Source organism: Zalophus californianus, chromosome 14 (genome assembly GCF_009762305.2).
Source record: "Zalophus californianus isolate mZalCal1 chromosome 14, mZalCal1.pri.v2, whole genome shotgun sequence".
Lineage (NCBI taxonomy): Eukaryota > Metazoa > Chordata > Mammalia > Carnivora > Otariidae > Zalophus > Zalophus californianus.
Genome location: NC_045608.1, coordinates 15,730,501 through 15,756,003, shown reverse-complemented (window position 1 = coordinate 15,756,003; position 25,503 = coordinate 15,730,501). Strand labels below are relative to the sequence as shown.

The following is a 25,503-nucleotide window of genomic DNA, read 5'->3' as shown; positions in this document are numbered from 1 at the left end:
TCTACAGGTCCCCGATGATGGATGTTTCCTTTTGGAAAATGCGTGGTGGGTGTTGGGGCTCAGGGTTTGTGTTTCAGATGCTTGAATAGCAAGAGATGCTGGCTCCTTGATGGTGGAAACTCAGAAAAGCAAAACTGGAAGTTTGGTATTTCTCTGTCGGGATCATTCCCTGGATTGCTTATCTTTGCAACCAGATCTTGGTTGACCTTGCTTAGCTTTTTTCCTGTCTGTTTGTATGTTTGTTCATTCTCCCAGTGAATATGGATCTCGTCTGTTGGTAAAACTCTGCTCAGAAGTTTCTTTCTTTCCTTGCCTTAAGTCTCAATGGTATTGATAATCAAAAAGGCAACTGCTTTTTGAAATGGGGATTTTAATCTTAAATAGCTATCGTTCAGTGAGCCCTCACAGTGCTCTCAGTCACTGGGCTAAATGCTCTATGTTCTTTATCTTCTTGATGCTTACAATAACTCTTCTGAGGCAGGAGCGCATTTGATAGATGAAGAAACAGAGGCCCACAGATGTTAAGTGACCAAGGTCACATAGCTATCAAGTGGCTGAGCCTGGACTCATCCAGGTCCATCTGATGCTAGAGCCCTTGCTCTACTCATTTTCAGTTCCTCTGGGCTTTTAAAAAATGCATTTGAAGACTTACAGACATTTGAATTATGATATCAGGATGAAACATCATAAACAGGGATTAGGCATTAAAGACAAGACATCCTTCTCCTTTCTTGCTAAATAAAAAGATGTTTTCTGGCACTTTCTAGGAAACCTAAGCCCCTGCCCAACCCCCACCCTCAGATTTATATATTAAAAAAAAAAAAAATCAATCCCCCAGAATGGTGTGCTGGGGTTGGCTTATGCTGGCTCACAAGAACTGAACGTGTGCATCTGTCCCCAGCCCCAGGTTCATGTTGGTAAGCCTGAAATCAGCCATGGCTGGATTATGTCCACCATGGAAATTGGCATTGTTATATGTCATGGCTTTTCCTTCTTGGAGAACTGTTCTGTTTATTAAACATTTATTAAACATTTACCAGCATACCACCAAACTAAAATCACATGGTTCACTAGAAAAAACAAGCCCCAGCAAATACTCTGACTTCCCATGGGAATCTTTCTGGATGCATTTTTCTGTCAGGCTGAGGTTCTGGTTCAGGTTCTGCTCTGATAGAGCTGGATATCCATGGATCCCTGATGAACTCCACTACTCTCAATGTGACCATGTGTCTTTTTTTTTTTTTTTAACCACAGGTAACAGTTTTTGGTCACATTCTGGGCACATTTCTAAAACCAACCTAAAGAAATAAAGATGCTTCTTTTTATCTTCTCAATCCAAATCCTACATTATATTCTTGCCGCAGTTTGGGAGAATGGATGCCAAATGTTGGAGGCAAAGTGTTGCTGCTGGGAGATTGGGGAGATGAAATGCTATTAGAAGTCCACTGGCTGAGGGACTTTTTTCTTAGAATCTAAGCAATCAACTGTGAAAAAAAAATAGATGTTGCCTTGACCTAAAAATTCCATTTCTCAGAATCTAGCCAACAGAGATATTTTCAACCGGGTACAAAATGTATGTACAAGGATGTTCTGTGCAATACTACTTGAAATGGCAAACACTTGGGAACAACCTTAGTGTCCCCCAGTAGAGAAATGGTTATCTAAATTATGGTCCACCCCTACCATAGACCATGGATATAACCATTTCTTTCTGAGGGAATGTATTCTGTTAAAGGATGGTGGAAACTGTCAAAAGAACATAGAAACTTTGTATGTACCATCATGGAAAGATGTCCATAAGATATTTTATCTTATTTTTAAAGATTTATTTATTTATTTAAGAGAGAGAGAGAGAGAGAGAGAGAATGGGAGGAGGGGCAGAGGGAGAGAGAGAATCTTAAGCAGACTCCTTGTTGAGTGTGGAGTCCTATGTGGGGCTCAGTCTCACAACCCTGAGATCATGACCTGAGCCAAAATCAAGAGCCAGATGCTTAACTGACTCAGCTACCCAGGTACCCCCATAAGATATTTTTAAAGGGGGAAAAGTAGAAAAATGTACAGAACAATATTCAGAATATGATCCCAATTCTGTTAAAAAAAAAAGTGGGGGGAGTATATCTATATATATTCATAAGGGGAAAGCATTAGGTCTGGAAGGAGGAAGGTCATACCTCAGACCTTTAAAAGGGGCTTCCTCTAAGAAGAATAAGTGATGTATGGGAAATGTCTTAAGGTTGTGGTTTTCAAACAAATTCTGTGAACCACAGAAATATTTTGGAAATAACTGGGGTGCCTTGGTGGGGATGGGAGAGAGTTGGAGGCGCCCCAGGTTCTCCAGGCCTCCCAACTTCCTGCTTTGTGTAGAAGCTACATTTTAACAAATTTGTTTTACATTATTGGGGTTTCCATTAAAAAAAAAAAAAAAGGATTTCTGCTGCTAAAAAAAAAAAATAAAGGTTATAAACCAGAGCACCAAGGGAAACTACAATTTTCAGTTCATCCCAACCCAAAACATGAAATCAGTTGGAGTTACTAGTCTATCAGTAGATGCAGGATTTATATTTCTGGTTGCATTTGATGTTAGTTTATCTGGGCTCTGGTGCAAGGGATGAATTAGAGCAGGGGGTAGGGTGGGGTTTGGGAGGTGGGTGGTAAACACCCTCAGGAAGAAGGAATTAATTAAGATTCAGGAAGAAAAGGAAGACTGAATTCACCTGGGGGGTGGGTGGGGCTGTGAGAAAGAGGCCATTATCAGTTTATTGGGGAGGGAGTTGTGGGGGTTCCCACTTATGGGAGAAGGGGACCTATTTTACTTCATTCAGCATGGGATTTTCACAGAGCAACTCCAGTTCCTCAGGTCAGGGTCCCTTCCCCTTTAGCACCATTCTTGGGGGCAGCAGGACTCTCCATAAAGAACCAAGGCCTTATATGCCTGCCTGTTCCTCATTCCGCCCCTGTGTGGGCAATGCAGCTCCTGCAGCAGTGGCCTCAGGGCTTTTGCATGAACCCTCCCCTCCGGTGAGGACACACGTAACACTCTTCTTGGCCTAGACAGCATGCACTAGAGCTTCGGCCCAGCTACTCCAGGGACCTGAGCACTGAGTCCTCTCTTGGGTCCAAGTGGAGAAACAGCCACCAATATATGTTCAAACAAACAAATAAACCTTGGGAAAAAGAAGAAAAGCAAGAACAAAGTGAAAGAGAAGAGGACAAGGAAGTGGGAGGAGGAAGAGGAAGAGGAGCAGATAAAGAATAGTGTTGGGGAGGGGTCCAAGAAGGGAGCTGGGCAGAAACCTCGCTGGGCATCCAGCGGTGTGCTGGTCTACCTGGCCAGTCTCTGTGGTGTCAATACTCCCATCGTGGCTGGTTGATTCCAAGCATCCAATGGGATGTCAGTGGATGTGGAGCTGGGGAGAATTGCAGGGAGGAGATGCACACCGTTGGCTCTCATGAGCCTATATGACCTGTATGGCATGGCTCCGAGCTCACCCCTTCTGGATCCCACAGAGCACATCGGGGAACTCCTAAAGCAACCCACCCACCAAAAACAGCAAAAGGAGGGGAAGAGCAGATAAGATGCCCTCCCCTATGGCAGAGTGTGCTGCTAGTTACAGCGGGTTGAAGGGCTCAGACCTACTTTGGATTCCAGCAGGTGATCACGGGCTTCATGATGTGGTGGGTGTGGTCGATAGTCAGGGCCTCCAGGAGCCAGTGGAGGGCACAGAGCTGGCGGAAGAGGGGCTCCCTGCAAAGACAGAGGTGGGAAGGGGGAGCCCAGTGGGACCCTGTTCCAACTACGTCCTTCACAATAATGGCCACAGAGATTGTGAACTGCTGGCTTGCAGTTAGAGAGATGTTGCCATGCTCCAGGCATGGTATTTCCTATTCCTCATCTCATCGCGTCTTTGCAATGTACCCATGAGGTATTCATGGGCCTATGATACCGATGAGGAATCTGAGACTCAGGGGAGTGAAGGAACCTGTGCCAGTTTGCTGACCTAGCAGGTGGCAGAGCCATGATTTGACGCGAGATCACCCTATGCTGGTCATGGCCGGGGGGTGGTTCTGTGTAGGAGAGAAACAATGGAGGGGTCCCCCAGCTAGAGGTCTTGACTTAGGCAAAGTGAGTGGGTTAAAGGACATTCATATCCTGCAGGTACCTACCTGTTCATCTGATGAAAGTACAATAAATATGCTAAAAGTGTCAAAGAAGGCTGGACACACAAGGAAACTGGATTTATTGTAATCTTCCTCCTACCCCCCGACCAACAGTTGGATCCATTGTTTTAAATTTATAGGTCCTTTGCCTGCAAATATAGCTGGATGTTGAAGAAAACCACATTGAACCTATTATTGGAAAATGTAACTAAAACACTGTATAAAAGCATACCTGACCTGTATTTTCTGATTTGGGGTGGCATCTTGTATTACAGGGAGCCAGACATTGAGTAGGGCACCTTACACACTTTATTTAATTCTCCCAACAACCTGCAGGGGTATGAATCATTATCCACATTTTAAAGAAGAGGAAACTTAAGGCTCAGAGAGATACTGTCACTTTGCAGTAGGTCACACAGCTTGTTGGTGATGGAGGTAGGATCTGAATATCTCATTCAATGCTCCCACCAATCCTATAGGAAAGGTACTGTTACTATGCCCTCTTTGCAGGCGAGGGACTTAGGTAGGGAAGTTGCTCAAGGTCACATTCCTAGGGTTGGTGAGGATCTGAAGCCCTGTTTAACCCCAGAAGCTGTGCTTTCATGGGCCCCAGCTCTGTCTGAGGTGCTGATGAAGGCGATGCAGTGGTCACCTGGGGCGTGGGGCCAGGAGAGGGTTAACCTGCTGCCTGCATTTTTTCTGGAAACAAGGTGGAGTCCTGACCGGCCACCCCTGCCCTGCATGATCTCTCCTCTTACACTAATGGGTGAAATGCCTCCCTTATGAACCTGTGTAATTGCTCTTCTCTGAAGTTCATCTTGATCAATAATCCCTAGAGTTCCTGGGTCTGATGTGCGGAGGGGCAGGAAGGGATCCACCCTCTCTGCTTCCAGGAAGGCCCCACTCCAGAAGGTGGAGCCCAAGTGCGGAGCTGACCCCAGGTTTGTCCCGGTGAATCCCTTGAGAGGCGTCCCTTTTTCTCAGCTTGAAGCAGAGCTTCCCCTACTACCCCACCCCTCACTCCCCTCCAGGCTGGCCATGCCCATTGGGTCTTAGGAAAACCAGGGTCATCAGCTCTCTCTTTCTTCTGCACTGGAGCCCTTTCTTCCTCCTTTCTTTCCACACGTTATTTACTAACACCTACTCTTCCCTCATTTCTAATTTAAAGGTATGGCAAGCCCATAGCCCTTCACATTCTGGTCTGCCTTCCGCCTTAGCACCACCTTGGTCCTTACAGGTGCATTTCAGCAGCTCTGAGCACTGGGCCATGTCCAGCGTTTCGCCAAGAGCAACAGCTAGTTCCTGCCATGTGCCTGGCACCCCACGTTACCCTCACCATAACCCAGGACATTGCAAAAGGCCCAGGGACATGTCCCCTCTTCTGGTCACCATGGAGAGCCCCTGTCAGCCTGGGCTGTGGGTTGTGTGGGGTGGAGGCTGGGAGGAAGGGATAAGCAAAGAGGGTTAATTGGTGAGGTGGGGTCTGCTTGGTCATGGTGGGGATGGGGATGTGGGGCATGGGAGCATCAGATTCATTTCTACAGGTGACAAGCTCAGGCATAAACCTGACTCTATCCCTCCCTTGCTTAAAATCTTCAAACTCTCCACACCATCTGTTTTGGGCTAAATTGTGTCCCCCTCAAAATTCAGATGTGGAAGTCCTCACCCCCCAGGACCTCAGAATGAACCCATATTTGGAGACAAGGGCTTTGAAGTGGTGATTGTATTAAAATGACGCCCTAACTAGGGTGGGCCCTAATCTGGTCTGACTGGTGTTCCTCTTGAGAAGAGGAAATTTGGACACACAGAGAGACACCAGTGATGCACATGCTGGAAGGAAAGACCATGTGAGGACTCAGGGAGACGGAGGCCTCAGAAGAAACCAACCCTGCTGACATTTTTTTTCCCGCTGACATCTTGATCTTGGACTTCCAGCCTCAGGAACAATGAGAAAATGTATTTCTCCTGTGGAAGCATTTTGATGTGGCAGCCCTGGGAAACTAACAGACTGTCACCTGTGAGAATCCTGTCCGCCTCACCAGCCTTGAGTCTCCCTATGGCTCCTCTTCTGCCTTCTGCAGCCTGGGCAAGCTCTACTCGGTTGCTCAGGCTCACCCCACTCTCACTTTGCACTGCCTAAGTTAAAATCCAAGCTTTGCCACCCACTAGCTATGTGCTCTTGGCTAAATTACTTAACTTCCCCGAGCCTCACTTTCCTCATCTATAAAATGGCAGGAATTGTTAGAGTGAGGGTGAGAAGAGGTGGTTGGGACTGTTCTCTGCTCTGATATATATATATTCCTCTTCCTCCTCCTTCTCTGCCTCTCAGCTCAGATGTCACCTCCACCAGGAAGCCTTCCTTGATTTCTCCAGGGTCTGGGTTAGGATCTCTTTCAGCATCCTAAAGCATCCCATCTTTATAGCATATCTCTTTGCCCCTACATTCCCAGTCCCCGCTCTATTGTAAATACCCGTTTACTTGTCTCTCTAGCCCATGAGCCTGCAAGCTACAGAGTCTTGCCCACTGCAGGTTACTGCTGGGCACAGAGTAGCCTCAGTGTATTACTGGCTCCTGAATGGAAGGTGGTGGTAGTGAACTGGTTCAAATCTGACATTTTCTGGAGCTGATAACTTGGGCAAAATTCTCATTTGCAGAACCACTGAGATAATGAAGAGTAGTTAACAACAACAAAATAATAATAGCAAACACGTCCCACGGAGCATTTACACTGTGCCAGCAGACTCTGTGTTAAGTGCTCTACATATGTTGACTAAGGTCATCCCTGTGAGGAAAGTACTACTGATATCTCCATTTTGCAGATAAGGAAACTGAGGCCACGTAACTTGTCCAAATTCAAAAGAGCCAGCAAATGGCAGAGCTTGAATCTTAGCCCAGGCAGTCTGGTTTCTGAATCTGTGCTTTATCTGTGATATTGAAGTTGTCTCTTGTTACCAGGGAGAGCCCTCCCTTTGCACTAGAATAGGGTTTCGTCCAATGGGTCTGGACTTTATTCTCTATTTATAAGAAGTGCCTCACAAAAACCTGCACAAGGTGCTTATATATAGCAGCTTTATTCATAATTGCCAAAACTTGGAAATAGCCAAGATGTCCTTTAGTAGGTGGAGGGATAAATAATCTGTGGTACATACACCCAGACAATAGAATATTCAGTGCTAACAAGAAATGAGCTACCAAGCCATGAAAAGACATGGAGAAACCCGAAATGCATATGACTAAGTGAAAGAAGCCAACCTGAAAAGGCTACATAATATGTGATTCTGACTGTGTGACATTCTTAAAAAGACAAAACTATGGAGATGGTAAAAAGATCGGTGGTTGCTAAGGTCGTGTGGGGAGGGAGGGATGAACAGGTGGAGCATAGAGGGTTTTTAGGGCTGTGAGAATACTCTGTATTGCACTATGATGGTGGATGCATGCCCTTATACATCTGTCCAAACCAACAGAACGCACAGCTCCGAGTGAGTCCTGATGTAAACTATGGACTTTGGCTGATGATGTTGTCAATGTAGATTCATTTTTTTGTAACAACCACACCCCTCTGGTGGGGATGTTGATTAATGGGCGAGGCTGAGCACAGATGGGGCAGGGGTTGTAATGGGAATTTCTGTATCTTCTACACACTTTTGCTCTGAACCTAAGACTGTTCTAAAAAAAAAGAAAAGAAGAAGTGCCTCAAACCTGACAACTGTTCATCTAATGTGCAGTAAAATAAACTGGAGGAAAAAAAAAAAAGAAAGAAAGAAAATCCCTGGAGACATGCTTGACAGAAATCAGTACTTTCTCATAATGATTGTATGTCAGGTCATAGCACAGTATTTTGGATTTTACCAAATTAAAAGAGAGGGCACTTATCCTTGCATCCAGAACTCCAGGTGAGCACACCTGAATAGCCCACTCTATTGAAACTGCCATACCAGCCAGAATACGAGTGGGCGAAAAATTCCCCGAGAAGAAAACATTTTGTGCTCTTACAAAGAGAAGTTGGAAAATGCCTACAAAGCCATTTCAAGCACCCCATGCCAACTGCCAAGGACAGCCCTAGACAGGTTGCAGGCACTGCTCCTGCTGTTCCGTTGCTTAGGGAAGGCTGGGAGGGGCAGCCTGTCATCTCAGAGAGGAAAGGAGGAGCTGTTTCTCATGTCTAAAGACCATCCCCCCACCTTTTTATAGATGAAGATCAAGTCTCCCTTGACATGATTGAATTGATCCCCATACGGTCAATCCAGAATATTCAGCCAGTTTGGGGCTCAATTACCTTGGAGTGAAGGGACCAACCAGGCTCTGATCCACATGGGCTGATGTGATAACTGAGGATTTGAGAACTGAGCAGGCATGCCCTGCCCTGATGCCTTTTGGTAGACTGATTACAAAAATGTCCTTTCCTGCATCCATACACTTTGCAATGTGACTTTGCATCTTCCCCATCAAGAGGTGGAATCTTTTCCCCATTCCTTGTATCTGGGCTGGCTTGATGCTTTGGCCAGTAGAATGTGGTAGAAGCTTCATTGTGTCCATTCTGAGCCTAAGCCTCAAGAGACTTTGGTGCTCAGGCTCTTGTTTTTGGAACCCTTCCCAACTGCCCGGGCTAGCCTGCTACATGATGAGAAACACGTGGCCCCGTCACTCTTGTCACCCTAGCAACCAGTCAACTAACAGACCTGTAAGTGATGCCACCCTAGACGGCTGACCTTGTGCATACCCATCATCTGGGCACACATACATGCACCAACCCAGCCAGGATTAGCCAAGCCAACCCAGACCAGCAGAACCACCCAGCTGACCTGTAGACTTGTGAGCAGCAAAAAATGGTTATTGTTTTAAGCAACTCCATTTTGAGGTATTCAGTAATACAGCAATAAATGACTGATACACTCACCAAATGCAGCCAGAGCCTTTTAACAGACAAGGAGAAGAAAGGGCAGCGTTAGCAAACTATAGCCAGTGGGGGCTACTGCCTATTTGCAAATAAAACTTTATTGGAACACAGCCACATCCATTCATTGCAGCTTTCATGCTGCAACGGCAAAGTTAAGTAGTTGTAAGAAAGGCCATCTGGTCTGCAAAGTCTAAAATATTTACTGTCTGTCCCTTTAGGAAAATGTCTGCTGACCCCTGGTCTAGGGTATAACAGAAACCAAAAACAACCACTGTGATCATCATCGTCATCATCATCATCATCATCATCCTGGCCTACCTCACAAACCTGGTGTAAAGATCTGATTTAGGAATGAGGAAGTCAGAGTTCCTGTTGGAAGAATTTTGGCAGGTTCTGCCCCCCCTCTGGGCTTCAGTTCCCTTATCTGGCATTGAAGGTACGTGAGTAAGAAACTCTCCAGTTACTTCTGAGGTTGATTTAAGCCTCACCTTGTTCAGACCAAATGAATAGAGGGTGGGGCCCAGGAATAAGCATTTTTCAGGCATCATCCCCATTTCCATCCTCGGAGGATTCACATGCCAAGTGAAGGCTTAAGAACCACTGATCTACACCATTTGGTTTCACAAGATTTGTCCACGGGAAAGACAGGCAAAAGTGCAAGTGTTTCCAAGGGACATGATGAGAAGTTGCAAAGCCTATTTTTGCAAGGAGATGTTTTAAGAACATCAAGTTTAGGTTGCCAGTTGGAATGTCCCTGAACAAATCAATCAGATTTCTCTATCAAGAGTTCAGGCGATCTCTATCAAGAATCCAATCATAATGTCAATCAAAGGGAAGTAGGAGGAAAGTAGGGAGTGAGCTCATCAAAAGCTGGAATATTAGGGAGGGATATTGCTGCTGCTGCTGCTGCATTGTTTTACTCTTCAAGTACATGAGACTTGGCTTTCCAAATACATCATGAGCTCCTCAAAGGCAAGGCTTTGGGATATGCTTTCTGTGTAGTGCATGGTGATGAGCGTTTGGGCTGTGAAGTCGGACAGACTTGGCTCAAAACCCCAGCGCAGCAACATGCTGAGCTCCGTGACCTTGGGCAGAGGGGCACACCTCTCTGATTGCTGCTTTCTCATCTGCAGAGGCAGGTAATAATACATCTATATAATAGGGCTGCTGAGAGAACTGAATGAGATATGCCTACAGAGAAGTCATGCCATGTAATGGCATGACTACATGCCATGTAAAGTCATGCCAGTAATGCCATTCTTACTGTGCATACTGTAGGGACCTAATAAATATTTGACAGATCAACAGACAGAGAAGTCTACAATCCATTGCATCATTTTCATTGCCCTAAAGCAGTAGGTCTTAACAGGAGGTGGGGGGAAGCGGGTGGGCATGATTTTGTCCCCAGGGGCCATTTGTCAACATCTGGAGACATTTTTGGTTGTCACAACTTGGGGGTGGGAAGCTACTGGCACCTAGTGGGTAGAGGCCAGGGATCTTCCAAACACCTTACAATACACAAGACAGTCCTTCACAACAAAAAATTTATTCATCCCCAAATGTCAATAGTGTCGAGGTTGAGAAACCCTGCCCTAAAGTCAAAAGCTTCTGTCTTTGTGCCTGAAATCTTCCAGTCGAAAAGTGCTAACTAGCACAAAAGAAAACATTGGGTTTGGAATTCTTTGGAATAGACACAAGGGGAACAAGATGCCAAGGTTTTAGAAAGCCACAGTGTTCTTTGGAGAGTTGATTAGCCCCTGTTACACCATGCAATGATGAGTTCATGCCTCGGGTCAGGAGACAACAGGTGCTTCTCTGGGAAATAGCTCCTTGAGTTTTGGGGACATGTTTTTCCCAAAAACCATGCCCACACTCAGTGAGGGCTGCAGACGGATTTTATCAGGCTTTGCAAACTATTTGACATTAGAGCGTCTGGCTTGGTAAGGAACGGAATGACTCAGTCCCAGCTGATTTGCCACTTAGCTCTAAAGCACCGTGTCTGCTTTCTGTTATTTTTATATGCCAGATAGCGTTGCCAGCTCCAGGCTCTATGTCCCTTTCAGGAGGACAAAGGAACAGCTCAATAGTTCCCAATGCATTGTTAGCTCCTTGAGTCATTTTACCTTGGCTTCAGTTGATAAGCTAGCAAGGCAGACAAGCCAGAGGAGGGACTACTTACACATGAGCCTCAGGTAGCGAGGGCAAGATGATGCAGCTGTGCGCGGGGGTAAATGGGCAAATGACTCCAGCGCCCACCTTCTTAACCTTCTCGTCATTGTATGTGCTGGAGGAGAAGGAGAAAGAGAGAAACAGAGTGAGCAAGGAGCAGCAGGCTTGTTTTTTTTTAATTTAATTTATTTATTTGAGAGAGAGTGCGCGCGCAAGCACACAAACCAGGGGAGGAGCAGAGGGAGAGGGAGAAGCAGACTCCCCGCTGAGCAGGGAGCCTGATGCTGCGGGTCTCGATCCCTCATGACCTGAGCCGAAGGCAGATGCTTAACCGACTGAGCCACCCGGGCACCCCAAGGAGCAGCAGTTTCAAATACCTTCTTCTTTTGCCAGGGTTTATTTGGAAGATATGATTGGGCACCTACTATGTTCCAGGCAATAATTCTGGCTCAAGGGATGAGGAGGCTTCTAGATGCAGGCAGTGGACAGATCATATAAAAACCTCTGCTCTCATGGAGTGCATATTCTAGTGGAGGAACAAAGAGAATTAACAAGATAAACGGGGAAATGCTGTGGTATATTAACAAAGATTAGGGCTGGGGTATGTTTTCTGAAAGGGCCAGACAAATATTTATGACTTTGTCGGACATGCAGTCTATGTCGCAACTACTTAGTAGAATGAAAGCAGCCATGGACATATGGAAACAATATGTAAATGTAAGTATTCCAATAAAACTTTATTTATAAAACCAGCCTAGGGGCTGGATATGGCCCATGGGCTGGAGTTTGCTAACCCTGCTGTACTAAATAGTGAGACATGCTCTGGGGAATAACAAACAGAGAGAGTTCAGAAGGGCTGGGATGGCTGGGAGTTGCAATTTTAAATAGGGTGATGAGGGGCAGTATCACTGAAAAGGTGACATTTGATAAAAAAAATCCGCAGAGTATAAGGGAGTGAGGCACACAGATGTCTTGGGGCAGCGCATTCTGGATAGAGGGAACAGTGGGTACAAATGTCCTGAGGTGGAGCTGGGTCTCGGAGACAGCGGGAGGTGAGGGGGAGAAGGGAAGGGAGAGAACAGGGGCCTTGCAGACCACCACGGGGACCTGGGCCTTTTCGCTGAATGGGAGTCAAGGATTTTGAGCTGAGAGAAGATGCGTCTGACTAGCATTCAGAAAGGATCCTTCTGGCCACTGTTTTGAAAATGGTCTGGGGGGGGCGCCTGGGTGGCTCAGTCGTTGAGCGGCTGCCTTCGGCTCAGGTCATGGTCCCAGGGTCCTGGGATCGAGCCCCACATCGGGCTCCCTGCTCCGCGGGAAGCCTGCTTCTCCCTCTCCCACTCCCCCTGCTTGTGTTCCCTCTCTCGCTGGGTCTCTCTCTGTCAAATAAATAAATAAAATCTTTAAAAAAAAAAAAAAGAAAATGGTCTGTGGTGGGGGTGGAGGGCAAGGACAGAGGCAAGGAGACCTGTTAGGGGTATTGCAATAATTCCAGCCTGAGAGAGGAAGGTGGCTTCAGCCTGGCCATGGGGTCCTGGCCATGGGGACAGTGAAAAGTAGCAATGAGGGTATGAGCCAAAGCCAAGGAACTGCCTGGAGTTTGTGGTTCCTGTTTCCCGTCTTTTCCTTAAAGAGGATTCATCCAACTCTACAGACTGCTGACTAATTGGCTGGCCGAATCAGCCATAAAATGTGGGGGTCTTAAACTTTAGAAATGGGCACAAGGCGTGTCCCCAAAGATCAGCCACAACCAGTCATACCTCCACAGCCACCAGGCAGGCTGCTACGGGAAACCAGAGCCCCATGCTCTGCCCCATAGAGAATATGGAAGCTTCCTCCCAAGCCAGACACCATCTGGGAAAGGGGAGGAGGGGGCTTGCTTAGAGAAGGGAGACATAGCCCAGACAGGCAGTTCATCTATGAAACCACTGGACGTTTACCGGAAAAAGACTGTTTCAAAATGAAACAGAGTAAGTTACATTTAATACCATATTAAATTTTTTTTTCTCCACCATTATGGAGCAAGTCATTTCAGTTATAGAAAATAGTTTTTTTTTTCTTTCTAGCAGGCCTGAGTCATAGGATATATATTGTTTTGCCCATGACCAAATCTAGCCTGCAGACACATTTTAAGAAGCCTACTGTGTGTGTAATTGGATCAATTGTATTTTAAAACTGGGAGATTTCACATAAAAATGGAGAGGTTTTGGTTGCGGACCGAGGTGAGATGGCGGCCACTGAGGGGGTCGGAGAGGCTGCGCAGGGCAGCGAGTCCGGTCAGCCGGAGCCGCCACTGCCCCAGGCGCACCCCCCGCCGCCCCAGCAGCAGCAGGAAGAAGCTATGGCGGCTGAGCCCGGAGAAGCGGTGGCGTCCCCTATGGACGACGGGTTCCTGAGCCTGGACTCGCCCACCTATGTCCTGTACGGGGACAGAGCAGAATGGGCTGATATAGATCCAGTGCCGCAGAATGATGGCCCCAATCCAGTGGTCCAGATCATTTATAGTGAAAAATTTAGAGATGTTTATGATTATTTCCGGGCTGTCCTGCAGCGTGATGAAAGAAGTGAACGAGCTTTTAAACTAACCAGGGATGCTATTGAGTTAAATGCAGCCAATTACACAGTGTGGCATTTTCGGAGAGTTCTCTTAAAGTCACTTCAAAAGGATCTACATGAGGAAATGAACTACATCACTGCAATAATTGAGGAACAGCCCAAAAACTATCAAGTTTGGCATCATAGGCGAGTATTAGTGGAATGGCTAAAAGATCCATCTCAGGAGCTTGAATTTATTGCTGATATTCTTAATCAGGATGCAAAGAATTATCATGCCTGGCAACATCGACAGTGGGTTATTCAGGAATTTAAACTTTGGGATAATGAGCTGCAGTATGTAAACCAACTTCTTGAAGAGGATGTGAGAAATAACTCTGTCTGGAACCAAAGATACTTCGTAATTTCTAACACCACTGGCTACAATGATCGTGCTATATTGGAGAGAGAAGTCCAGTACACTCTAGAAGTGATCAAATTAGTACCACATAATGAAAGTGCATGGAACTATTTGAAAGGGATTTTACAGGATCGTGGTCTTTCCAAATATCCAAATCTGTTAAATCAGTTACTTGATTTACAACCAAGTCACAGTTCCCCCTACCTAATTGCCTTTCTCGTGGGTATCTATGAAGACATGCTAGAAAACCAATGTGACAACAAGGAGGACATTCTTTTTTTTTTTTTTTTAAAGATTTTATTTATTTACTTGAGAGAGAGAATGAGAGAGAGAGAAAGGTCAGAGGGAGAAGCAGGCTCCCTGCTGAGCAGGGAGCCTGATGTGGGACTCGATCCCGGGACTCCAGGATCATGACCTGAGCTGAAGGCAGTCGCTTAACCAACTGAGCCACCCAGGCGCCCAAGGAGGACATTCTTAATAAAGCATTAGAGTTGTGTGAAATTCTAGCTAAAGAAAAGGACGCTATAAGAAAAGAATATTGGAGCTATATTGGAAGATCCCTTCAAAGCAAACACAGCACAGAGAGTGACCCACCAACAAATATACAGCAATAACACCATCTGGAAGAACTCGATGGAATGCTTTTATTTTTTTAAGGGACTCTAATGCAGGAGTTTAAAAGTAAAGCGATCATTCCCTTTGCCTGTGGTGTAAAACGTGCATTGCACAGGTACTGCTTTTTAACAAGAACTAAGTGTGATGCTCCTTGGGTGCTGCTGCTATTCAGACTAGTAATTTGATTCTTTTAAAGCAAAGTAATTTGGGGGGAGGGTGAAGAAACAGAAAGTCCCATGAAGGAACTTTTGTAGACTTATCAACATTTACTCTAATCCCTTAGCATCAGCTCCTCCCTAAAGGGAATATGCGTCAGGATTTGCAGCATTAATAAATGCTGGTAACTTGTATGTAATGGGTATAAGGTAACTTAAATTTGGGTTCAGGAAGCAGGGAATGCAGTGTTACATTAGAGCTGCTCTGCCACACTCACAGTATCTTGCTATCACTGTAACCAACTAATGCCAAAAGAATGGTTTTGTAATATAATTATAGATGTATCCTAAAAAAAAAAAAAATGGAGAGGTTTTGGCTCTGAAAACGAAAACTGTTGCCACTCTGGGCCTGTGTTCTGGCTAGCTAGAGTCAGGTGGGGCCCAAATCAAGGTCCTTGCCCACTTTACACGTGGTGTGGGCTTCTCAGCGGGTTGCCTGAGACTCATGCACCCCTGGCTTCTCACTCCTCATCAGCCTTATTCCTTCCTGCTACGTGTGAATTCCCTTAGGGCCTTTTAGTTTCTGAGCCTCAGTCTAAGTACCTTCATTGATTGACTCATTAACAGGTTCCCTGGTTCATTCATTTCTGCCTGGATTTATTGAACATCTCTGGATGGCTGGAGGCGGTGGACATAGCAATGAATGAGACAGACCCAGCCTCTCCCCTCTGAAGCTTAGAGTCTAGGGGTAGAAACGGGCATAACCAAACACGCAGTTGTGATGAGGCTGAGTGGAAGAGTGTATGGTTCTTCAATAGCACAAAATAGGGAGTTTGAGGGTTCCTGGGTGGCTCAGTTGGTTAAGCAACTGCCTTCGGCTCAGGTCATGATCCTGGAGTCCCGGAATCGAGTCCCGCATCGGGCTCCCTGCTCAGCAGGGAGTCTGCTTCTCCCTCGGACCCTCCCCCCTCTCATGCTCTCTCTATCTCATTCTCTCTCTCTCAAATAAATAAATAAAATCTTAAAAAAAAAAGAAGCTCTTTACTATAAAAAAAAATAAGGAGTTTGAAATGGGGCCAGGGAGTACTTCTTGGAGGAAGTTGTGGCAATTTAGAACCACATGCCCCAAGTTCTTTGACTCTCTTCCAAGAGAGAGATGGCCATATGTGCCCTTCTCCTGGAATCTTGATTCTGTGAGTTGCTAAGCTATTAGAATGTGTTAATCAAAAGAAATTGATGTGATGCCCGTTTCTGGGCGTAGGCTCCACGAACTGGCAGCTTCTCCTTCTCATGTCTCGGGATGCTCACTGTTAGCACCCAGCCATGGCCATGCTGTGAAGAAGCTGGCAGCCTGTGAAAAAGCCCCTAGGGCGAAGAACCATGGCTGCTGGGTCTCAGCCCTGGCTGAGCTCACAAGCTGACAGCCAGCTCCAAGTGGCCACCCATGTGGATGTGCCATGTTGGAAATGGACCCTTCGAGCTGCCCCAGCTAGTAGTGCTAGAGACAGTCTTCCCCACTTGCCCAGCTCAAGTCGCAGATTTGTGAGCAAAATAAATGTTTGTTGTCTTGAGTTCTTAAGTTTTGGAGTGGTTGTTCATAGCAGCAGTAACTGGAACAAACACTGAGCTAAAATCTGTAGGTTTGAATGGGAATTAAGTAGGTGAATGGGCTGGGGAAAAGCCCTCCGGTCGTTGGGGGGTGGGGGGAACGGCATATCATGAGTGCAGAAGTAGGGGAGTGTGTGCGCGGCTGGGGCAGAGGGAGAAAGACAGGACTAGCCCATCCAGAGTCTTGTGGCCCCTGCTCAGACTTTGGTCTTTATCCTGTGAGGAATGGCAGCCATCCAGGGTTTTAAGCTGAAACCAATTTATGTCTTGAGAAGATCACTCTGGTTTTGTGTGGGGAATGAGGCCGAGGGGGGCAGAGAAGGCGGAGTAGGGACACACATTAGGAATTTACCTTTCTCCTGAGAATTCCAGGACAATCCTGCAGTCACAGAGTTAACTAAAAAATAGGACCAGAATCTAGGCCCCCTGATTTCCATTTCCACGAGCTCTTTATTCAACCCTAGAGCTGAGGGAGCCACAAGCAAATACATGGGCTTGCCGAGTTGTACTGGCCCAACCGTGTCCCCCAGTGGTTTAGATTACATAGAAATTAATCCAGCTGTTCCAGTCTTAATCTCCGGTTTTCTGTTCTCCCGCAACCAGATAACAAGAAAAATTCTACCCCTTGTTTTTTTCACCTTTTCAGCTAAATCTGCAACTGAAAAATGAGGTCATTGAGCACAGTGGGAAAGACTGCTTGCAAGCAGAAATCTTTTGGGACATGCTTGATTTTCTTTTTCCCTTTGCCTACTTTGTCAGACTTAAAACTTTTGTCTGAAAAAATTTATCCTATGGTCTTGGAGCCAGTGGGGGGCGGGGCGGGGAATAATCCCTCTTGCTTTTATAATGCGCAAGATCAAATACCTTGTTAAAAAAGTATTTTAAATTAACACTTGTCTTTTTGATACTTCCATGATTGGAATGATATTTATAGCACGTGGCTCTTAGATGAAATATGCTTTCGAACCTGCCTGGAAATGAAGATTTTTAGCCATAAATCTGAGGATTTTAGGTAATCAAGGCCCAGAGAGATCAAATTCATCTTATTGCATAATAAAAGCTAATAGTTACTGAGGGCTTCTTGTTTAGTATGCCAGGCTCTGCACTAAGCATTGTTTCACTGGATCCTCATAACAAACCTGGGAGTTTGGTGCCACTCATATGGGTGAAGGAGGCTCAGAGAGGTACAGTGACTGGCCCAAAGTTAAACAGTTGTTTGGGTCAAGTCAGGACTCGAACCCAAGTCCTGTGCCCTTAACCACTACTCTGTACTGGTATGGAGAATCTCCCATTGCTATTTTATAACTCCTGCTGCATTTGATGGCTACACAGGAGTCATGGCCTACATTTTTATTTTAATAGCCAGACTTGTGCAGCTCCTAGAATCCACCACGTAAGACACAAGGAGACCAATGTCTATGAGAAGAACGATCTCATGCGTATTTAAGCTTATTAAACTTTAAATAAACCATGTCTCGCACATTGAAACATGGATGGGAGAAGAGAGAATCATGTTCTATGACCATGGAGTAAAATACCATCCAAACAAGGGAGATGTGGCAACAGAACTATTGAAAAAGTTGTAGGAGAATCTTTAACAGGCGTCTCTCCCCCTTCCCCAGCCCCGGTCCGTTTGCCTGGTAATCTGAGCACAGCTCCTGCAAGAAAGAGCCCCAAGTTCATTCTTTCTCTTTGTATCATGGAAAGCCTGCCAGTTGGCTAGTGTCACTAGGAGTCCCGGGCTCTAAGCACCACCAGGCTCAGGGAGGGCAGACTTTGCACTAAGCTCTTGGAACCCTCATGGAATGAGTAAGAACTGCCTTCACTCATCGAGTGGCCTTCTCTCTATCATGTGCCTTTATCCCATGAGCAGACTTCATTGGTGGCCCATTGAGTGGCTAGATGCAGGTGGGTCAGGTCATGACTTGTCTGCTTTCTTTTCACTCTGAAAATCATGTTTCCAAAAGATGACACCATCAACACCCTCCTCTTTTAGCTCTGGCCTTCCTAACCAGAAATGCTGGCCACAGGAATTTCTGCTGGGCTGATACTGGTGGGTCTAACCACGCCTCTTTCTGTTCAGCATTAAAAATCCTGCTCAAACGTCACACTTCTGGGGATTCTATCCAGACTCTCTTTTTGCCCCCTAACATTGAGGGGATGGGGATTAGTGAAATAATAGAAAAGGTATCTAGTGTCCTCTGCCCCTGGCTTCTGATAAAGAGCTCCTGAAACCCTTGTAGTCTCCTAAGTGGTGATAGCACTAGGAACATCTTTTGTTCTAATGTTTGGTCTTAGACTGGTTCTTGACACAGAACTCCTAAATCCTTTGGAATTTCCTGCATGGTAAGAATGTCTTTTGCTCTAAGGAGGCAACTCTTGGGTGGGCTCCTGGATAGCTTCAGGATGGGGGCTGGCCACCAGAAAGACCACACCGTCTGTAGAAGCCTGGAACTTTCAGCCCCACTTGCCATTCTGTAGGAAAGGGGAGAGGGGCTGGCAATTGAGTTAATGTTAGATCATGCCTATGCGGAGAAGCCGCCATAAAAATCCCCAAAATATGGGATTCAGAGAGCTTCTGGGCTTGGTAAATATAGCCAAGTAGCAGGAGGGTGGCACTCCCAACTCCATGGGGACAGAAGCTCCTGACCTCACCCTATTTACCTCTTCATCTGGCTGTTCATCTGTGTCCTTTATTATATAATTAACTGGCAAATGTAAGTTAGTGTTTCCCTGGGTTCTGTGCACCACTCTAGAAAATGATTAAGCCCAAGGAGTAGGTCAGGGGGACCCTGATTTATAGCCAGTCAGTCAGAAGTACAGGTGACAACTTGGGGGTTGTGGTTGGCATCTGATGTGGGGAGCAGTCTCGTGGGACTGAGCCCTTAAGCTGTGGGATCTGACGCTACCTCCAGGTCGATAGAGTCAGAATTGAGTTGGATGACAGGATGCCCCGCCGGTGTCTCGGAGAATTGCTTGGTGTGGTAGAAAACCTCACACATCTGGTGTCAGAAGTGTGAGTGTGGTCATGGCATCAGAGTAAAGGAGAAACACAGCAGGAGTGTTTTTCCTTTACAGGCACATTTACGGCCACTTCAGTGGGCATCCTCGGGTTGCTTTATTGTGCTCCTACTGTATGTGGTGGGGACTGTCCCTTAATCCTTTTCATATCTCAGTTACCCCAGAGGGCCTGCACATAGTAGGTCTTCAATAAATAATGGTTGGTTGTGCAGTAAGAAGGGGCCTGGAGCAACAAAGCCTCCTCACCCCCAAACTTACTTTGCAACTGGCTAAGATGAAGGTCGAAGACTATATTACACAAAGGGGCCATTGATATCTCACTGAAGATCTTGTGGGGAAGCAGAGAAATGGATTTGTGCCTCACGCTATGAGGTAGAACCTCATAAAAATCCCCATTAGATGTCTCTGATCTCTCCCAGTGCTGGCTACTCTCTCTCTTCTCTCCCCCAAAGGGTCCCTTCTGCTCACACTCTTGGCCAGTCTTCTGGAGGTCTCCATTCTGCCTCTTAGGTAAAGCACTTCTGCTCTTTCTCTGTATCTACATATTCCCTTGAATACCCCTGGCTCTCCAAAACAGGCTTCTCCTTGGGATGCCCACCCCTGAAAAAGCATGGCGTGGGGATGGTAAATCATAGATATTTTCTCTCATCTTAGAATGGATAAATGAGTTAATAAATGAATGCACAAATGACAGTCCAGCTTATTTAGATGGACCCTTAGGGTAAAAGTAATCACAAACATTGGACAAAATAGAAAAAATAAAAATAAAAAAAGCAAAGAGCTGATACAAAGTGGGAATCTCTAGACAAAATGAAACCACATTTCTGAAACTCCAGACCACAGAGGTAAGCTAGCATGGGTGCTGCCCTGGTCTTAAGGACATTTGCCAATTTAGAAAAAGTTAACTTTCCTTCTAAAATAGCACACAGGGCAAGAGGGACAGAAACCATAGCCCAGGGTCTGCACAAATGAGGTGTTGAAGAGAAGACCCTTCTTATAATAAGCTGGGATTCCCAAGGGCCACACTTTCTGGGATGAGTATCTAGAAATGTACCAGCCCCTCATGGTCTTGCACTTGGCATTTGCAAACATCACCTGGAACCTTGAGCTTTAAGGAGATCCCCAACCATTAGCGTCCAGCCCCCTGACCCTTACCCCAGGACCTCACGGATCAGAACACCCCCCCTTTTTTTAATTAAGGTGGAAATTCACATAACATAAAATTATCTGTTTTAAAGTGTGCAGTTCAATGGCATTTGAATTGATGGTTGTGCAACCATCAACTCAGTGTGGTCCCAAAATATTTTCATCACCCCCACGGGAGGCCCCCTACCCATTAAGCAGTCACTCCCCACTCCCCCACTCCCTTGACCCTTGGCAACCACCAATCTGCTTTGTGTCTGGAATAAACCTCAAAAACATTCTGGTAAGTGAAAGAAGCCAGATGCAGAAAGGTCACATATTATAGGATTTCACTGATAGGACCCTTGTTTTTAAGAAGCACATATTGAGGGGTGCCTGGGTGGCACAGCTGGTTAAGCGTCCAACTCTTAGTTTCAGCTCAGGTCATGATCTAGGGTCCTGGGATAGAGGCCCACATCAGGCTCCATGCTCAGCACAGGGTCTGCTTGAGATTCTCTCTCCCTCTCCCTTTGCCCCTCCTGCTCATGCTCTCTCTCCCTAAAATAAATAAATAAATCTTTAAAAAAGGAAAGAAGCACATATCAATACTTCTCTATATTAACACTGTGAAGAACAGAATTTGGGACATATTGCGGAGGAGAGGGGGTATCTGCTCTGGGTTCCTTTCCTTTGTAGTTGGCAATCTGGCAATTTGGATCCTTGAAGCCCTAGCAGAGTGACTGTCAACCTTGGCTCCATACTGGAATCATTGTGGGAACTTTAAAACATACTCTATCCAGGGAACACCCCCAGAGAATCTGATGTAGTTGACCTGGGAAGTACCCTGGGCATTAGTATTTTGTATTATTTAGTTGTATCCATGGGATGAGGTGAGCTTTGGGTCCTCCTAGTCTGCCATCTTCCCCTGGGCATTGGTATTTTGAAAACTGCCCAGGCGATTCTAATGTGTAGCCAGGGTTGAGACCACTGCTGTAATAGGACAATGGCTATAGGGGTAGGCCATTTCTACCATGTTTCATCTCCACCTGCCTCAACACCTCCTTTCTATCCCGGATTTGTGCTTCATTCAACTCTAAGTATCCTAGGAGTCTATCCATGCAGAATGGTGCAGGCTAGAACTTTTGGTGTCACTCAGATTGGGACTCAGGGAATGCTTTCTAACTTATGCCTTAGTCACAAGGGAATTGTGTGAGACTTTCTAAACTTCATTCCTAACCTCTAAAAAGGGGGTGGGTAATAACGGTACCAATCTAAGGAATGTTTTGAAATTTAGATGAAAAGATGTGCATAAAGCACATAGTAGACACTCATTATAATTATTGTTGTGGTTGTTACTATCATTGTCCCTATTGCTACTGTTATGTGAATGGACATTTCATAATGGACCCATATGTTGATGGTCTTCTTCCAATCAGAGGAAAGACCTTTATAGAAAGAGGGGGGCTACTTTATTCAACAAACCAACAAATATTTCTTGTGCACCTGCTTTGGGTGGACCCTGAGCTAGGATTCAGGGATGCAGCTGAAGGTCTAGAAGAGAGATACTAATATGGGTTATAATAAACCAGCACACAAACACATTACAGGAACCCTGAGTCTGAATGGGTTTTGGAGGGGCTTGATCTGAAGTCCAGGAAGTATCAGGAGAGGGCAGCATTCACCCTGAGCTTTTAATAAGTAGAAATTGAGTTGGAAAAGGATGTGGGGAAGGGTATTTAAGGCCCAAGGAACAGTGTGAGGAGAGGCCTAGGGGTAGGGGCAAGCCTGGTAAAGAGAGGGAAAAAGGCACATTTGGGGACCAGCAAGAGTTCTTTGATATAGCTCTTGGCATCAGACATGAGGACAGACTTCTGTTGTAGAAGACAGTCCACTGAGTGCCAGGAGGTGAGGCTGACAAGGTAGGTTGGAGCAGACTAAAAGAAATGGTCAGACGCCATCCGGAGAGGGGACTTCCGGTCAGAGACAGCTACCATCTCCCAGCCCAGCCGGCGACTACACTCTGCATTGCCCTTTCCCAGACTGTTGGCACTGCAGACGCCACATCTACTTACGTCAAAAGAATTTCGCCATAATGGATTTCTGACATCTTTTTGGCTGGCTGGAATTTATGTCTTTCTTCTTCTTTGAGTTTCTGAAGTTGCTGTAGCTTCTTTTTCAAGGCACTCTCCTCTTGCAGCATGCTGAAGTATCCGCGGCCCATCTTTACCGACCGGATCAACACGCTGGAGGTGGGGGGGTGGGGAGAGAGGGAAGGAGAGAGCAACAAAGCTGAGCTGACCGTTAAGACAATGCCATCTTGTCCTGGGACTGGTCATCTCTGAAGGGCACCCTCATACCTGCAGGGCAGGAACCTTCTTGCTTTTGGAACTCCAGAGTCAGATGGACCTGACCTTGAATATTTAACCTCTCTGGTCTCAGTTCCTTCCTCACTCCATTATTCAACAAATCTTTATTGAGCACCTACTATGTGCAGGCACTCTGTTAGGTGCTATGAAATGAGCATAATGATCTACACCCCCACAGGATGAGACACATTTAAGCATGGAAGGGGCTTGTCCATGATAATCAGTAGCAGATCAGTACTCTAGAGCCTGGGCTCCTGGCCAAAGCTGCCTTCTCTGATTCCCCTAAATGCTCACATTTTCTTCATGCGCTTCACAATGGCCGCAGAAGTGGAATTAGTAAGGTATATAGGTGCTCACTGTGTCATGTAACCTAAGTTGAGACTTCGTGATTCTTTTCTTGCTGACTCCACCACTGTCCTAGTCAGACATCTTGATACTGGCTTGATGCCAAGACATTCTGTGCCTAATGGTCTATACACCTCCCCCACTTTGCCATTTGTCACCTTGGGGTTGGAGTTTGGCAGCACTCCGATGGAGAAGGAGTAAACACATCTCTCTGTCCACCTATCTGACTTTCTGGGAAGTTGTGGGAAATAAATTTCTGTTGTTTGCAAGCTTCATGGTCTGTGGTACCTCATTATAGCAGCTGGAACTGACTAGGACAGGTGAGTCCGAAGACGGCCCGTTCAGGAAACTACAAGTATCTTTAAAAAGCTGGAGCACAGAAACAATGTGGGAAAGTGGCCAGAGCTAACGCTGGCAACTGGCCGGGAACAGGTGGTCCAGGGCTTTGGGGTCTGGATTGAAGCGAGCCCCCATCTGGGAGTTGCTAGAAATAGAACTTCTACAAATGCTTCAGGAATCTGCAAATGTTTGAGTTTTCATGAACATTTTTTCAAGCTAATAACAATGCAAAATCACAAAACATCCTGTTTTACACCAGATCGATTCATTTCGTACAAGCTTTTCCTGCCATTTGTATTGTGTTGACCAATTCTGCAACGCACATTTTTTCCACATCTTAACACGTTTGAGACGAGGGTGTGTCTTATAGTCACTGCCAGCCAGATGGCAGTTGTATTGTGTTTGTCATCATCTACACAGTCAAACTTGGTTGTGACTCCAGACAGCCTGACCACACAATACCCCCCTTGATGTTTTAGACCACAAAACCACTGGATCATGAGCTGGGGTCTGAAATACCCCCCCTTTTTTTGAAACATATTCTTCTAAAATCAAGACAGTGCCAATATCAAAATTTGCAGACTGGGGGTCAGCAGCTAGGAAGAAAATCTTGGCGACAATAGCAAAGCATCCTTTTAAGAAATGTTGCATCCAGCATTGTTGACTCTAATGGAAACATATGATTCAGAAGAGCTGGACTTTAAATATGAATAAGTTTGAAGAATCTCTTAAGCAATGTATTTCTCTTATATTTTCCCTTTTATGCAAACGGAAAGTGATATATAAAAAATTGTCTAGGAGAGTGAAGAAGAGCTTTTAAAAATCATGACATCATATTTTTATGAAATTGAAATTCTAGAAGGATAAGAAAATATTGTTTTAATTTAAATTGGCAGTGTTTTTATCTTGTTTTAAGTGATGTGTCTTAGCTTCAATGACAGCTTAGACGAAATATGGTATGTGAGTTTCTTATAAATATGTCACAGGCAGGTCATCAGTGATCTTTTTCTAAACTCAGACCTTGCTTCTCAGCTCATGTCAACTTTTCTGAAGGTCTACACCATCTGTCACATGTCCAACACAGCCATCCCATTGCAGGCAAGGATCAGGCATTATCCCTGTTCATATTCTTGTCACAGCAAAATAATCTCTTAGTTTCCTCTTGGACAAAATTGTGCAAAAATAAATGAATGTGTAACCTAAGGTAACACAGTGAAACCAATTACAGATAACTTTGGCCCTTAATTGTCAGTTCTAGGTGCTTTTGCCTGGCTTTTATTTTTAAGTTTATGAATGTGAGCAGTTGATATGATGTGGAATTCGTGTTTGAAATAACAGTGTGCTTCTATTTTGCTTTCAATCTTCGGAATCCACTAGTCAAAAGAGTGTCCTGAGGTTGCAAAATAACCTGATAAAAAAGAAAACTGTTACCATTGGCAACCCCTTAATTTCACAAATGAGGGTTTTCTTGCTGTAGCACAAACAAAGCAATTACAGAGCCACCCTGGGGGCTGGGGCTGATGTGACAGCAACCTTTGTTGTGTTACTTCACTGAGACCTCTTGCTCAAAATTTGGTTCAGAGGTTGAAACTGACACCACAGATGCACTAAAAATGTGTGAAGTGACTTAATACTCACATAATGAGGCTTTCTGGGTAGAGCAGGGAGGGCTCCCAAGCAGGTCTGAAATCAACCTGCGAGAGCAGGGAGGGGTGACTGGCTTAGGGTTTTATCGTGGTGAGGGAGTGGGGTTG

At 45.6% G+C, this 25,503-nt stretch overlaps 2 protein-coding genes across 6 annotated transcripts in view; one reads left to right on the top strand and one right to left on the bottom strand.

The window, feature by feature from the left end:
• Positions 1-25,503, bottom strand: part of CCDC60 (coiled-coil domain containing 60) — a 170,430-nt gene that overhangs the window by 31,402 nt on the left and 113,525 nt on the right. For all 5 annotated transcript variants that reach the window (XM_027576381.2, XM_027576378.2, XM_027576380.2 and 2 more), the window contains exons 3-5: positions 22,772-22,942; positions 11,236-11,340; positions 3,638-3,745 (exon numbers count right to left, since the gene is read on the bottom strand). In XM_027576381.2, the coding sequence (XP_027432182.1) occupies positions 3,638-3,745; positions 11,236-11,340; positions 22,772-22,942 (384 nt within the window). The remainder of the gene's footprint in view (positions 1-3,637; positions 3,746-11,235; positions 11,341-22,771; positions 22,943-25,503) is intronic.
• LOC113912729 (protein farnesyltransferase/geranylgeranyltransferase type-1 subunit alpha-like) lies at positions 13,453-14,792 on the top strand. Its single transcript, XM_027576383.2, has 2 exons — positions 13,453-14,448; positions 14,649-14,792. The coding sequence occupies exons 1-2, from the start codon at positions 13,453-13,455 to the stop codon at positions 14,790-14,792; spliced, it is 1,140 nt and encodes a 379-aa protein (XP_027432184.1).

Excerpts from the sequence above, each read along its gene's own strand:
- LOC113912729 (XM_027576383.2), top strand. The coding sequence starts at position 13,453 with ATGGCGGCCACTGAGGGGGTCGGAGAGGCTGCGCAGGGCAGCGAGTCC. Across the intron at positions 14,449-14,648 it reads AATGTGACAACAAGGAGGAC|ATTCTTAATAAAGCATTAGA; the intron begins ATTCTTTTTTTT and ends CCCAAGGAGGAC.